Source organism: Hyla sarda, chromosome 1, assembly GCF_029499605.1.
Source record: "Hyla sarda isolate aHylSar1 chromosome 1, aHylSar1.hap1, whole genome shotgun sequence".
In the NCBI taxonomy this organism is placed as follows: domain Eukaryota; kingdom Metazoa; phylum Chordata; class Amphibia; order Anura; family Hylidae; genus Hyla; species Hyla sarda.
Genome location: NC_079189.1, coordinates 597976324 through 597992730, shown reverse-complemented (window position 1 = coordinate 597992730; position 16407 = coordinate 597976324). Strand labels below are relative to the sequence as shown.

The 16407-nt window shown below is 42.8% G+C and overlaps 1 protein-coding gene across 1 annotated transcript in view; it reads right to left on the bottom strand.

Annotated features, from left to right (window-relative positions):
- Positions 1-12730, bottom strand: part of LOC130296168 (regakine-1-like) — a 52657-nt gene extending 39927 nt beyond the window's left edge. Inside the window, exon 1 of the mRNA XM_056547406.1 lies at positions 12667-12730. Coding sequence (XP_056403381.1) covers positions 12667-12730 — 64 coding nt within the window. The remainder of the gene's footprint in view (positions 1-12666) is intronic.
- Between the last annotated feature and the right edge of the window lie 3677 nt (positions 12731-16407).

The following is a 16407-nucleotide window of genomic DNA, read 5'->3' as shown; positions in this document are numbered from 1 at the left end:
CTGGGGTCTAGAGCCCTGCTGCCGCCGCTTCTCTCCCCCTGGCTATCGTTCTGTCGGTGCCGGCGCCGGCAATGGGGCGCCGGCACCGATAGTCAGGGGGACAGAACGGGCAGCGGCGCCGATAGCCAGGGGGAGAGAAGCGGCGGCGCGGCGCACTGACGTCATGCGCCGCGCCGTGCAGCGCATAGCAACGACGCGGGGGACGCACGCCGGAGGCCTGCAGCAGCGCGGACCCGACCCCGGCAACAGGTAATTATGCCACCGGGGATGGGGGAAGGCAACGAGGCAGCGGCGCCGGCAATGGGTGCCGCTGCCCCTTCTCTCCACCTGGCTGTCGGCGTCGCTTCTCTCCCCCTGGATATCGGCACCGGCAATGGGGCGCCGGCACCGATAGTCAGGGGGACAGAACGGGCAGCGGCCCCGATAGCCAGGGGGACAGAAGGGCCGGCAGCAGGGCTCTAGACCCCAGGAAAGGCAGGGGGAGAAAAGCGGGCAGCGACGGCCTCACTCCCCCTGCCTTTCCTGGGGGTATATCGGCGTATAACACGCACATAGACTTTAGGCAAAAAATTTTAGCCTAAAAAGTGCGTGTTATACGCCGATAAATACGGTAATTACAAAGTACAATTGGTCGTGCAGAAAACAACCCCTCACATGGGACTGTGGATGGAAAAATAAAAGTCATGCCTCTTAGAACAAAGTAAGGAAAAAAAGGAAATGCTAAAATGAAATCTAAATTGGGCATTGTTTTAATTGCGTTGACCTACAGTATGCGTTGACCTACAGTATGCGTTGACCTACAGTAAGAGAATGCGTCATTTTTTTAACCAAAAAGTGCACTGTGTAAAAATAAAAATAAACAATATTTACAGTTTCCTTTTCAGTTTACCCCCACAATTAAGGATTTTTCACTTTTGCCGTACATGGGTGACACCAAGCTGTCTTAAAGGGGAACTCCGCCCCTAGCATCTTATCCCCTATCCAAAGGATAGGGGAAAAGATATGAGATTGCGGGGGTCCCGCCACTCGGGACCCCCGGGCTCTCCGCTGCGGCACCCCACTATCATTACTGCACAGAGCAAACTCCCTCTGTGCGTAATGACGAGCAATACAGGGGCCGGAGCATTGTTACGTCACAGCTCCGCCCTCTCGCAATGTCACAGCCCACCCCCTCAATACAAGTCTATGGGAGGGGGTGTGGCGGCGACACAAAAGCATAAAAAAAGTAAGTGGCCCCTGTATGGACTCCTGTTCACCCTAACTATGTATTGGGATTAGTATGGGGGAACTTGGTGACAGTTTTCCTTTAAAGGGGTACTCCGCTGCAAAACTTCTTTTTTTTTTTTAAATCAACTGGTACCAGAAAGTTGAACAGATTTGTAAATTACTTATCTTAATCCTTCCAGTACAAATTAGCTGCTGAATACTACAGAGGAAATTATTTTCTTTTTGGAACACAGAGCTCTCTGTTGACATCTCTGTCCATTTTAGGAACTGTCCAGAGCAGCATATGTTTTCTATGGGGATTTTCCCCTACTCTGGACAGTTCTTAAAATGGACAGAGGTGTCAGCAGAGAGCTCTGCGCTCGTGATTCAACAGATAGCTCTGTGTTCCAAACAGAAAAGAATTTCCTCTGAAGTATTCAGCAGCTGATAAGCATTGGAAGGATTCATATTTTTTTATAGAAATAATTTACAAATCTCTTTAACTTTCTGGCACCAGTTGACTTAAAAAAAAGTTTTCCCCTGGAGTACCCCTTTAATGTTTGTGTTTTTGCCTCTACCTGGTGAGATACGTTTATCTGGACCTTCCGTCTGGTTTCCTCAGTCCTGGCAGAGGAGATGTGAATGAATGTTGACATAAGGAATCGCTTCTGACACTGGAGATTACGGGAAATGTTCTCATTGGGAGTTTATTATCTAAACTTATTTTTTAACTGTGAGAATTTATCTTACAGAAAGGGGATCGGTTCTGCTGCCAAATTCTGCTCCAATTTTTCGATCTCTTTAATCCCTAGAGGACACGGATCATTTAGATTTTTTGCGTTTTCGTTTTTTTTTCTCCTCGCATTCTAAGAGACAAAGGGGGAGATTTATCAAAACCTGTCCAGAGGAAAAGCTGCTGAGTTGCCCATAGCAACCAATCAGATCACTACTTTCATTTTCATTTTTCAGAGGCCTTGTTAAATATGAAAGAAGCGATCTGATTGGTTGCTATGGGCAACTGCACCACTCTTCCTCTACACAGGCTTTGATAAATCTCCCCCTATTCATTATACATAGACACGCACTGCTTTAGGCTAAGGCACTGTTTCCCAACCAGGGCGCCTTCAGCTGTTGCAAAACTACAACTCCCAGCATGCCACCACAGGGGCAGGACCGGGACAGCCCAAAAACGGAAATGTCCTGCCGGAACCGAGACGTTTGAGAGGTATGACTTAAAGGGGTACTCTGGTGCTAAACAGCTTATCCCCTATCAAAAGGATAGGGGATAAGATGTTAGATTGCGGGGATCCCGCCGCTGGGGACCCCCGCAATCTCTCCTGCAGCACCCCCGTTGTTCAGCTGCACAGAGCACGGATCGCTCTGTGGCTGATGACTGCCGATGCAGGGACGGAGTAATGTGATGTTGTGGCTCCGCCCCTCATGACGTCACGCCCCGCCCCCTAAATGCAAGTCCCATAGACATCACGTGATGTCACGATACTCCGTCCCCTGCACCGCCCGTCATCAGCCACAGACCGATCCTCGCTCTGTGCATCTGAAAAACGGGGGTGCTGCAGGAGAGATCGCGGGTGTCCCCAGCGGCGGGATTCCCGCAATCTAACATCTTATCCCCTACCCTATTGAAAAGGGATAAGTTGTTTAGCACCCCCCCCCCCTCCCCTTTTTATTTTTTTTTATTTTATTTTTTTTATCAACTGGCTCCAGAAAGTTAAACAGATTTGTAAATAACTTCTATTAAAAAATCTTGATCCTTCCAGTACTTATTAGCTGCTGAATACTACAGAGGAAATTCTTTTCTTTTTGGAACACAGAGCTCTCTGCTGACATCACGAGCACAGTGCTCTCTGCTGACACCTCTGTCCATTGTAGGAACTATCCAGAGCAGCATATGTTTTCTATGGGGATTTTCTTCTACTCTGGACAGTTTTTAAAATGGACAGAGATGTCAGCAGAGAGCACTGTGCTCGTGATGTCAGCAGAGAGCTCTGTGTTCCAAAAAGAAAAGAATTTCCTCTGTAGGATTCAGTTGCTAATAAGTACTGGAAGGATTAAGATTTTTTTAATAGAAGTAATTAACAAATCTGTTTAAGTTTCTGGTACCAGTTGATTATAAAAAAAAAAAAAAAAGTTTTACACCGGAGTACCCCTTAAAGGGAAGAGCCCTAATAAAGGGATGAGGCCTGGAAACTCATATATACCTTCCATTTCAAGCAGTGTTTCTCAACAAGAGTGCCTCCAGCTGTTACAAAACTACAACTCCCAGCATGCCCGGACAGCCTTCGGCTGTCCGTGCATGCTGGGAGTTGTAGTTTTGTAGCTAATAAATCACCGACTACTGCGAAACCACTTTACCTGAGCTGAATCATACAGATAACACATCCTGACATGTCCTGTAGGGCTGCGTCCACACTCACATTATTTATGGCCTGTAATTAATTTACAAATTAATTAAAAGCCGATGACAGGCAGATACTACTTTACATCAGGCATTGTGTTTATAGGAAAAAATAAATTAAAAAAATTTGAGGGATGAGGCAAACAGAGGCGCCATAGGACACTACTGCAGTTTATTAACCCCAGTTTATGAATGCTTTTTATTTTTTAAAGGAGTAGTCCAGTGGTGAACAACTTATCCCCTATCCTAAGGATAGGGGATAAGTTGCAGATCGCGGGGGTCCGACCGCTGGGGCCCCCTGCGATCTCCTGTACGGAGCCCCGACAGCCCGCGGGAAGGGGGCGTGTCGACCTCCACACGAAGCGGCGGCCGACACGCCCCCTCAATACAACTCTATGGCAGAGCCGAAGCGCTGCCTTCGGCAATCTCCGGCTCTGCCATAGAGATATATTGAGGGGGCGTGTCGGCCGCCGCTTCGTGCGGAGGTCGACACACGCTATCTGGGCGGAGAGCCGGGGCCCCGTACAGAGAGATCGCAGGGGGCCTCAGCGGTCGGACCACCCGTGATCTCAAACTTATCCCCTATCCTTAGGATAGGGGATACGTTTTTCACCACTGGACTACCCCTTTAAATAAGTGTTTTTAACCCCTTGAGGACACAGGTGCACCAGGACGTATATATGTACATCCCTAATCTCATCCGGACTATGAAGTGAGCACGGCATTTGAAGTATTAGCAGAGCTTTGCGGGACTCATCAGACCACCCGCAGCATGATCGCGGGGGTTCGATGAGTCAAGTTGGCGGCTGGAGCTATTCTCATCTGCTCCATGGCCGCTTTGGGGATATTCTTGCCTTCTGAACAGGTGTCCTGGATCCCCAATAGCAGCGGTGGGCCCTTTCCCAGGTCGGGTCCTAGACCAGCTGGTCAGTCCTGTCTAAATTTGATTTCTGCAGATTTCACCTTTTACACCACAGTGATTCCGCCTTTAGGGTCCCCACACTGGGGGGCATTGCAGCCGCCTTCTTAGAGTCCATATTGACGGCGGGCCGCAAGTATTAAAGCAATACTCCAATACTCCAAGCAATAATATGTGCGGGGAACCTCGGAGTATTGCTTTAACAGCATATAGCTTTTAAAGGGGTACTCCGGTGGAAAACTTTTTTCTTTTTTTAAATCAACTGGTGCCAGAAATGTAAACAGATATGTAAATTACTTCCATAAAAAAAATCTTAATCCTTCCAGTATTTATTAGTTGCTGAATACTACAGAGGAAATTCTTTTCTTGATGGAACACAGAGCTCTCTGGTGACATGACGAGCACAGTGCTCTCTGCTGACATCTCTGTCCATTTTAGGAACTGTCCAGAGTAGCTGGGGATTTTCTCCTACTCTGGAAAGTTCTTAAAATGGACAGAGATGTCAGCAGAGAGCACTGTGCTCATGATGTCAGCAGAGAGCTCTGTGTTGCAAAAAGAAAATAATTTCCTTTGTAATATGCAGCCGCTAATAAGTACTGGAAGGATTAAGATTTTTAAATAGAAGTAATTTACAAATCTGTTTAACTTTCTGGCACCAGTTGATTTAAAAAAAAAAAAAAAAAGTTTTCCACCGGAGTACCCCTTTATTTGAATGGATACATGTTTATTATCCTAATAGTGTGGTCCCAAAAACGGAAGGAACATTTCTGCACTAGATGCTGTATAATGGGGGAGATTTATCACAACCTGTGCGAAGGGAAAGGGGAGCGGCTTCCCATAGCAACCAATCAGATCGCTTCTTTTACTTTTGAATCAAATAATGTGAAGAATATTATAACATATTATGATTTTTTTTTATAATAATAATATTATTATTATAATTATTATTGTGATATTAAAATTATTGTTGCTGTTGTTATTCTTTTTCTTTTTCTTATGATTATATTATTATTGTGATATTTTTTTTAAATTATTTTTCTTGTATTATAATTATTATTTTAGTTATTATTATTGTTATTATTCTTATTTAATAATAAAAAATAAATAAAAATAAATGTAAAAATAAACATACAATAAAATGTTCGGCCTTTTCAGTCCCGGAATAGTCCCTGTTTGCTGTGAGGCTGCTGTGTATTCTTGTACCATGTGCTTTTCATTACGGTCCCTACTCACGGAGTCATCTAGTCGATTTTGGCTTTAGACTCTATCCTGTCATTGCAAATTATGATGAAGCATCTCAAGGAATTTAACCCCTTCCTGACCCATGATTGTGCTGCTTATGGTGTATAGACCGGGCTCCTGACATGTAGCCATTATCACTTAGCGGACGGCTATTAACACTTTATATGCCGGTGACAAAGTTGACAGCGGCATTTAAATCCATGTTAGAGGTATCCTTGGTGGTGCTATCGGTCTGATCTCCTTGCCTTGGCGCTATTGCTGCCAGGAGATTTATGGTCCCGGCAGCCGCAGGGCTCACCTGAGCTGCCGTGGGCCGCCGATCTGCTCCTATAGATAGAGCCTGTCTGTGGCAGACCCTACCAATAGAACACGGATTGCATGGATCAATGCAATATATATGTCCTGCATTGATATGTATAAGCCATCTAATAATAAATCATACAAGTCCCCTATTGGGACTAAAACAAAAAAACACAATTGTGTTAACCCCTCAATAAATTAACCCCTTAATAATAACATTTTAAATTCCTCCCCCCCCCCCCTCCCCTTTCCCAGTCTTCAAATTAAAAAGTGTAAAAAAAAGTTTTGAATTTTTAAAGTAGTAAAACATAACGTAAATTATACAAACTGGGTATTGTTGTAATTGTACCACCCTAAAGAATCAAGATAACATGTCAGTTTGACTTCACTGTGAAAAGTGTAAAAAAGAGGCTCTATCTATCGATATTTCTATCTATATCTCTATCTCAAATCTATCTATATATCTATCTTATATCTATCTATATATCTATCTATATATATCTATCTCAAATCTATCTATATATTTATGGTTTATCTATATCTATCTATCTCAAAATGTATCTATCTATCTCATAACTATCTATCTATCCCATATCTATCATCTATCTATCTCATATCTATCTATCTATCTATCTATCTATCTATCTATCTCATATCTATCTATCTATTTATCTCATATATATCTCATATCTATCTATCTATCTATCTATCTATCTCATATCTATCTATCTATCTATCTATCTCATATCTATCTATCTCATATCTATCTATCTATCTATCTATCTCATATCTATCTATCTATCTATCTATCTATCTAGACAAAGATTAAAAAAATTTCTTTTACTAGTACATCTATATGCATTACGGAGGCTTCATTCCCTTTTTCAAGATGGCGCTGTCGAACTCATGGGGATGTGCGCATGCGTGCTGTGACGCTGCGCCCATCTCCGTGGGAACCACAATGCCTGTAACCGATTGGTTGAGTTACGTAGACATGGACAAGCACTCATTGAATAGGTGACGCAGGCGCAGTCTGCATTACCCCACGCTAGTTACTGTAATGGCGCTGAGTATGTGATCATCCGGTGAGTGTTTACTCCCCCCACCTTTTTAATCTTTATTATTTTCTACACATGTGTATCACTTGTCTAAATTAAATGCGATTAAGCATTTATCTTAATATCTTTTGCACTGTATGATATTTGTGGGTTTTAACAATTATGTATACAATTTTGATATATTGTGTGATTAATTTTTTGTGATTGAATATTTTATATGCACTTTGGTTATGCACTATGATGCACTTTATTCACTAATTGCTGTTTATTCTATTTGGTATCTGGTGTGATTGATACCCCTATATAAATGTGGTTAACACTATGGATATACTGCTTGAGAAAGGTCAGGTTGAGCTGACTGAAACGTCGCTGCTGTATTGACACCTGTTATGGAATAAAATCTACATTTTTATCTATCTATCTATCTAATATCTATCTATCTGATATCTATCTATCTGATATCTATCTCATATATATATATATATATATATATATATATATATATATATATATATATATCTCATATCTATCTATCTATCTATCTATCTCATATCTACCTATCTATCTCATATCTATCTATCTATCTCATATATATCTATCTCATATCTATCTATCTCATATATATCTATCTCATATCTATCTATCTATCTCATATCTATCTATCTATCTCATATCTATCTATCTATCTATCTCATATCTATCTATCTATCTATCTATCTATCTCATATCTATCTCATATCTATCTATCTCATATCTATCTATCTCATATCTATCTATCTCATATCTATCTATCTCATATCTATCTATCTATCTATCTATCTATCTCATATCTATCTTATATCTATCTATCTATCTATCTCATATCTATCTATCATCTCATATCTATCTATCTATCTCATATCTATCTATCTCATATATCTATCTATCTCATATCTATCTATCTATCTCATATCTATCTATCAATCTCATATGTATCTGTGGTGTCTCGGTACCATATCCTATCCGGTACCTGCGTGGGTGGGTCCCCTTAGCCAGAGTCCCTAGGACGTCGGGGTCCCCATGGTCTAGTTCACCCCTAGTCACCTCTCATCCAGATGGTTATTGCTCCAATAGCTTACTTAGGAAGCATGTAAATATTATATAAATGCCCTATAAATAGTTAATTACCTGTCTATAGAGTAGCAGGACCTGCGGGTCACGTGGTTAGGTGAACTCTATGGTATTTCTGCTTGAGGACCTTTGGAGGTCCTTGTGACGTAGTCAATCCCATCACCCATTGTAACAATGAGTGACAGATGTTCGGACCAATCAGATTAGCCACGCCCCCTGCCCATATAAGGGAGCGGCGGCCATCTTCTCGCTCTCTTGTTCGCTCTGTTTCCTGTGCAAGCAAGAAAGAAGCATCTGCGCTGCTGAGATCAGTGAGTCAAGTCCTGAACCTTGCGGCAATGGCCGATAACTTCTAATTACTGAGTGTATCAATCCCCACGCACTCTGCAAGATCACCGGACCTTGTCTATCCACTAAATCCGGACGGATCTGCAATAATTACCCTCAATTCTGAGACTTTTAATATCACTCAAGGTCCACAACAATTGTCAGTCATTGAGCTATATAAAGACTCTATTCCTGAGACTATTATTGTTCATTGGATGTACAGCAAGCACTTAAGTAAAGTTACCCAAGTTCAAGTTCAAGTACAGTGTGGACCTTCAGTCATTTCATTACATACACCTATCGTTACTGGGAAGGGCGGCGATAGGCCGGAGGATTACCTCAGCATACTAGCCCTCAGCCTGGCGTCACGAACTATAGGGTTAACATTAACCCCTCATCTACCGAAACAATGCCCCCACTACCAACACCCCCCAAGGGCTACCACATATCTATCTTTCTATCCTAAGCTCCATTCACATTTGTAGTATTATTTCCGTTGTTTTGCTCTATCACAGACCACCACACATACGGCAGACCTGGATTGGTCACATGATGTATATTCTTATGGTGCCCAATGTTTCCTATTGACTCTAATGGGGTCTGTCAGGTTTCTCTCTTGATCGCACAATATACAGTAGAGCTCACACCATTCTTGGCTATTTTTTATACATGAAATATACATATCAGCAAATATGGAGCAGAAAATGTGTATATATATATATATATATATATATATATATATATATATGGAGCAGTATATCTAGAAGCAGTATATAAGTATATACAGCATGTACCTTGCAGACACATGAGGTGACCCAGGAGGAGTATATATACAGGAGGGGCAGTATATACAGCACATACCTTGCAGACAGATGAGGTGACCCAGGAGGAGTATATATAGGAGCAGTATATATACAGGAGGGGCAGTATATACAGCACATACCTTGCAGACAGATGAGGAGACCCAGGAGGAGTATATATAGGAGCAGTATATATACAGGAGGGGCAGTATATACAGCACATACCTTGCAGACACATGAGGTGACCCAGGAGGAGTATATATACAGGAGGGGCAGTATATACAGCACATACCTTGCAGACAGATGAGGTGACCCAGGAGGAGTATATATAGGAGCAGTATATATACAGAAGGGGCAGTATATACAGCACATACCTTGCAGACAGATGAGGAGACCCAGGAGGAGTATATATAGGAGCAGTATATATACAGAAGGGGCAGTATATAGAGCACATACCTTGCAGACACATGAGGTGACCCAGGAGGAGTATATATACAGGAGGGGCAGTATATACAGCACGTACCTTGCAGACAGATGAGGTGACCCAGGAGGAGTATATATGGGAGCAGTATATATACAGGAGGGGCAGTATATGCAGCACATACCTTGCAGACAGAGGAGGTGACCCAGGAGGAGTATATATAGGAGCAGTATATATACAGGAGGAGCAGTATATACAGCACATACCTTGCAGACAGACGAGGTGACCCAGGAGGAGTATATATAGGAGCAGTATATATACAGGAGGAGCAGTATGTACAGCACATACCTTGCAGACAGATGAGGTGACCCAGGAGGAGTATATATAGGAGCAGTATATATACAGGAGGGGCAGTATATACAGCACATACCTTGCAGACAGATGAGGTGACCCAGAAGGAGTATATATAGGAGCAATATATATACAGGAGGGGCAGTATATACAGCACATACCTTGCAGACAGATGAGGTGACCCAGGAGGAGTATATATAGGAGCAGTATATATACAGGGGGCAGTATATAGAGCACATACCTTGTAGACAGATGAGGTGACCCAGGAGGAGTATATATAGGAGCAGTATATATACAGGAGGGGCAGTATATACAGCACATACCTTGCAGACAGATGAGGTGACCCAGGAGGAGTATATATAGAAGCAGTATATATATACAGGGGGCAGTATATAGAGCACATACCTTGTAGACAGATGAGGTGACCCAGGAGGAGTATATATAGGAGCAGTATATATAGGAGCAGTATATAGAGCACATACCTTGCAGACAGATGAGGTGACCCAGGAGGAGTATATATAGGAGCAGTATATATACAGGGGGCAGTATATAGAGCACATACCTTGTAGAAAGATGAGGTGACCCAGGAGGAGTATATATAGGAGCAGTATATATACAGGAGGGGAAGTATATACAGCACATACCTTGCAGACAGATGAGGTGACCCAGGAGGAGTATATATGGGAGCAGTATATATACAGGAGGGGCAGTATATACAGCACATACCTTGCAGACAGATGAGGTGACCCAGGAGGAGTATATATAGGAGCAGTATATATACAGGAGGGGCAGTATATACAGCACATACCTTGCAGACAGAGGAGGTGACCCAGGAGGAGTATATATGGGAGCAGTATATATACAGGAGGGGCAGTATATACAGCACGTACCTTGCAGACAGACGAGATGACCCAGGAGGAGTATATATACAGGAGGGGCAGTATATACAGCACATACCTTGCAGACAGACGAGATGACCCAGGAGCAGTATATATACAGGAGGAGCAGTATATACAGCACATACCTTGCAGACAGATGAGGTGACCCAGGAGGAGTATATATACAAGAGGGGCAGTATATACAGCACATACCTTGCAGACAGATGAGGTGACCCAGAAGGAGTATATATAGATGCAGTATATATACAGGAGGGGCAGTATATACAGCACATACCTTGCAGACAGATGAGGTGACCCAGGAGGAGTATATATAGGAGCAGTATATATACAGGAGGGGCAGTATATAGAGCACATACCTTGTAGAAAGATGAGGTGACCCAGGAGGAGTATATATAGGAGCAGTATATATACAGGAGGGGCAGTATATACAGCACATACCTTGCAGACAGATGAGGTGACCCAGGAGGAGTATATATAGGAGCAGTATATATACAGGAGGGGCAGTATATACAGCACATACCTTGCAGACAGAGGAGGTGATCCAGGAGGAGTATATATAGGAGCAGTATATATACAGGAGGGGCAGTATATACAGCACATACCTTGCAGACAGAGGAGGTGACCCAGGAGGAGTATATATAGGAGCAGTATATATACAGGAGGGGCAGTATATACAGCACATACCTTGCAGACAGAGGAGGTGACCCAGGAGGAGTATATATAGGAGCAGTATATATACAGGAGGGGCAGTATATACAGCACATACCTTGCAGACAGATGAGGTGACCCAGGAGGAGTATATATAGGAGCAGTATATATACAGGAGGGGTAGTATATACAGCACATACCTTGCAGACAGAGGAGGTGACCCAGGAGGAGTATATATAGGAGCAGTATATATCCGGGGGGCAGTATATAGAGCACATACCTTGCAGACAGACGAGGTGACCCAGGAGGAGTATATATAGGAGCAGTATATATCCGGGGGGCAGTATATAGAGCACATACCTTGCAGACAGATGAGGTGACCCAGGAGGAGTATATATAGGAGCAGTATATATAGGAGCAGTATATAGAGCACATACCTTGCAGACAGATGAGGTGACCCAGGAGGAGTATATATAGGAGCAGTATATATAGGAGCAGTATATAGAGCACATACCTTGCAGACAGACGAGGTGACCCAGGAGGAGTATATATAGGAGCAGTATATAGAGCACATACCTTGCAGACAGATGAGGTGACCCAGGAGGAGCATATATAGGAGCAGTATATATACGGGGGGCAGTATATAGAGCACATACCTTGTAGACAGATGAGGTGACCCAGGAGGAGTATATATAGGAGCAGTATATATACAGGAGGGGCAGTATATACAGCACATACCTTGCAGACAGATGAGGTGACCCAGGAGGAGTATATATAGGAGCAGTATATATAGGAGCAGTATATAGAGCACATACCTTGCAGACAGACGAGGTGACCCAGGAGGAGTATATATAGGAGCAGTATATATAGGAGCAGTATATAGAGCACATACCTTGCAGACAGACGAGGTGACCCAGGAGGAGTATATATAGGAGCAGTATATATAGGAGCAGTATATAGAGCACATACCTTGCAGACAGACGAGGTGACCCAGGAGGAGCGCAGGGATGAGCAGAGTCCACACGGTTCTCATCCTGACTTAGTTGTATGTTGGAGACTTGTGAATGTTCTTCCCTCTGCTCCTCTGTATTTATAGATGACTGGAGATATGTATCCTGGCCCAGAGCCATAACCATGAGGTTCCTATAGTTTCCTCCTCTGTACGTGCACACCTTTACATGGGCGGATACTGGGTCAGGTTCATAAATTATATATATATATATATATATATATATATATATATATATATATTAGTGTCACTGGAGATAGCCAAAATTTTGGTTTGCTAAAGCTCTCTGGGCATGCTGGGAGTTGTAGTTTTGCAACAGCTGGAAGCATAATGGTTGGGAAACACTGTCATAGAGGAAGGGACAGACATTAGGCACCCGCAGCATCATATGTCCTGGATTGGGTAATAACCTGCAGATTTATATGTCCTAGAGAGAGTAATAACCTGCAGCTTCATATGTCCTAGAGGGAGTAATAACCTGCAGCTTCATATGTCCTAGAGGGAGTAATAATCTGCAGCTTCATATGTCCTGGATTGGGTAATAACCTGCAGCTTCATGTCCTAGAGGGAGAAATAACCTGCAGCTTCATATGTCCTGGATTGGGTACTAACCTGCAGCTTTATATGTCCTAGAGGGAGTAATAACCTGCAGCTTCATATGTCCTAGAGGGAGTAATAATCTGCAGCTTCATATGTCCTGGATTGGGTACTAACCTGCAGCTTTATATGTCCTAGAGGGAGAAATAACCTGCAGCTTCATATGTCCTGGATTGGGTACTAACCTGCAGCTTTATATGTCCTAGAGGGAGTAATAATCTGCAGCATCATATGGCCTGGATTGGGTAATAACCTGCAGCATCATATGTCCTAGAGGGAGTAATAACCTGCAGCTTCATATATCCTAGAGGGAGTAATAATCTGCAGCTTCGTATATCCTAGAGGGAGTAATAGCCTGCAGCATCATATGTCAAAGGGGAGTAATAATCTGCAGCATCATATGTCAAAGGGGAGTAATAACATGCAGCATCATATGTCCTAGAGGGAGTAATAACCTGCAGCTTCATATATCCTAGAGGGAGTAATAATCTGCAGCTTCATATATCCTAGAGGGAGTAATAACCTGCAGCATCATATGTCAAAGGGGAGTAATAATCTGCAGCATCATATGTCAAAGGGGAGTAATAACATGCAGCTTCATATGTCCTGGGGGGGGGGGGGGGAGAATAACCTGCAGTATGATATGTCCTAGAGGGAGTAATAACCTGCAGTATGATATGTCCTAGAGGGAGTAATATCCTGCAGTATGATATGTCCTAGAGGGAGTAATAACCTGCAGTATGATATGTCCTAGAGGGAGTAATATCCTGCAGTATGATATGTCCTAGAGGGAGTGATAACCTGCAGTATGATATGTCCTAGAGGGAGTAATATCCTGCAGCATCATCTCTCCTAGGGGCAGGGACATGTACAGGTTGACTAGTAAGGGGGCTTGAGCCCCTGCCCTTTTGATGCCCTTTTGATGCCCTTTTGATGCCCTTTTGATGAGCAGTCTGGCATCATTATGTGGGCATTTATATTAATAATTATAACAAGTGGCCTTTTCTTTTTAGTTCAGCCCCTGCCCCCCAAAATGTCTGTGCACACCCCTGCCTAGGGGGAGTAATAAACTGCAGCTTCATATGTCCTATGGGGAAGTAATGTCCTGCAGATTCATAGGTCCTGGGGGGGAAATAATAACCTGCAGCATTACATGTCCTATGAAGGAGTAATAACCTGCAGCTTGGGGGTAAAATGGGATATTTCCATCCACAGACCCATATGAGGGCTTGTTTTTTTTCGTCACCAATTGTACTTCGTAATTACATCACTTATTTTACCATAAAATGTACGGCGCAACCAAATAAATGTTATTTATGTGGGAAAAGTGAAAAGAAAACCATAATTTAGCAAATTTTGGAAGGTTCCGTTTTCACGCTGTACACTTTCCGGTAACAATGACATATTTTCTTTATTCTGTGGGTCAATACGAATAAAATGATACCCATGATTATATTCTTTTCTATAATTGTACCGCTTAAAAAAAATCTCAAACCATTTTAACAAAATTAGTATGTTCGAAATTGCCTTATTTTGACCACCTATAACTTTCTCATTTTTCCGTATATGGGGCGATATGAGGGCAAATTTTTTGCGCCGTGATCTGTAGTTTTTATCAGTACCAATTTTGCTTAGGTTTAACTTTTTATTAATTTTTTATTAATTTTTTTTGGAATAAAATGTGACAAAAAAGCAGCAATTTGGGGCTTTTTAAAAAAAATTTACGTTTACACCGTTCACCGTACGGGATGATTAACAATATATTTTAATAGTTCAGACTTTTACTCACACGGCGATACCAAATATGTGTATTAACTATTTTTTGGATGTTTTTTGGGTGGTAAAATGGGAAAAACGGACATTTAACTTTTTTATTGGGGGAGGGGATTTTTCAAATTTTTTGAACTTTTTTATTTTACATTTTTTTACTTTTTTTTTTTACACTTTTTATGTCCCCATAGGGGACTATTCTTTGCAATCATTTGATTGCTAATACTGTTCAGTGCTATGTATAGGACATAGCACTGCTCAGTATTATCGGTGATCTTCTGCTCTGGTCTGCTCAATCTCAGACCAGAGCAGAAGACCCTGGGAGACGGCCGGAGCCAGGTGAGGGGACCTCCGGCCGCCATGCTGGATGATCGGATCCCTGCGGCAGCGCTGCGGGTGATCCAATCATCCATTCAAAGTACCGCACTGCCGCAGATTCCCTGATTTGTATTGATCACGGCATCTTAGGGGTTAATGGTGGACATCCGCGCGATCGCGGATGTCCGCCATTACCGGCGGATCCCTGGCTGCTGATAACAGCCGGGACCTGCCGGGCATGACACGAGCACCGCTCCGGTGCTCGCAATCATGGCGGCGCGTAAATGTACGTCATGGTGTGCTAAGTACCACGTCACCATGACGTACATTTACGTCCATTGTCGTTAAGGGCGGATATGATCAACATATATAAGTATATAAATGGCCCATACAAAAAATATGGAGAAAAACTGTTCCAGGTTAAACCCCCCCAAAGGACGAGGGGGCACTTTCTGCATCTGGAGAGGAATAGTTAGTGGTCATGACATAGCATAAATTGTTTCTTTGACAATGAGGAAACCACGGAATCGTGTAGAGAAGGTTTGTCATATAGACACAGGCAAAACATCTATTCTCCAAGGGGATTAATAATATCGCAGAATAAAAAAGTTCCGTTCATATAGATAATGTATCAGTGATTAATCTTAGAGATGAATAGCAGATAATAAAAGTAATACAAATAACAATAATCATAATTACTATTATTAGTCTAATAATTATTTTTATACTATTACTACTGTGTTTCCCCGAAAATACACCCTACCCCGAAAATAAGACCTAGGGCCAGGGGTACTCAACTGGCGGACCCCCCCTGTCCCTGTCGCTTTAAAACGTCTGCGCATATGCACGCCCGACGTCACGGACGTGTCCCTGCCCCGGCTACTACCGGTAAGCAGCAGGAGATCCCGCCGCCGCTCCGTCGAGAGCTGCAGCTTCAGTTGCGGATGCTATGAAGGTGGGGAAGTGCTGGTTTATTATGGAAGAGGGGTGGGAGGCACTGTAGGAGTGTGGAGGAC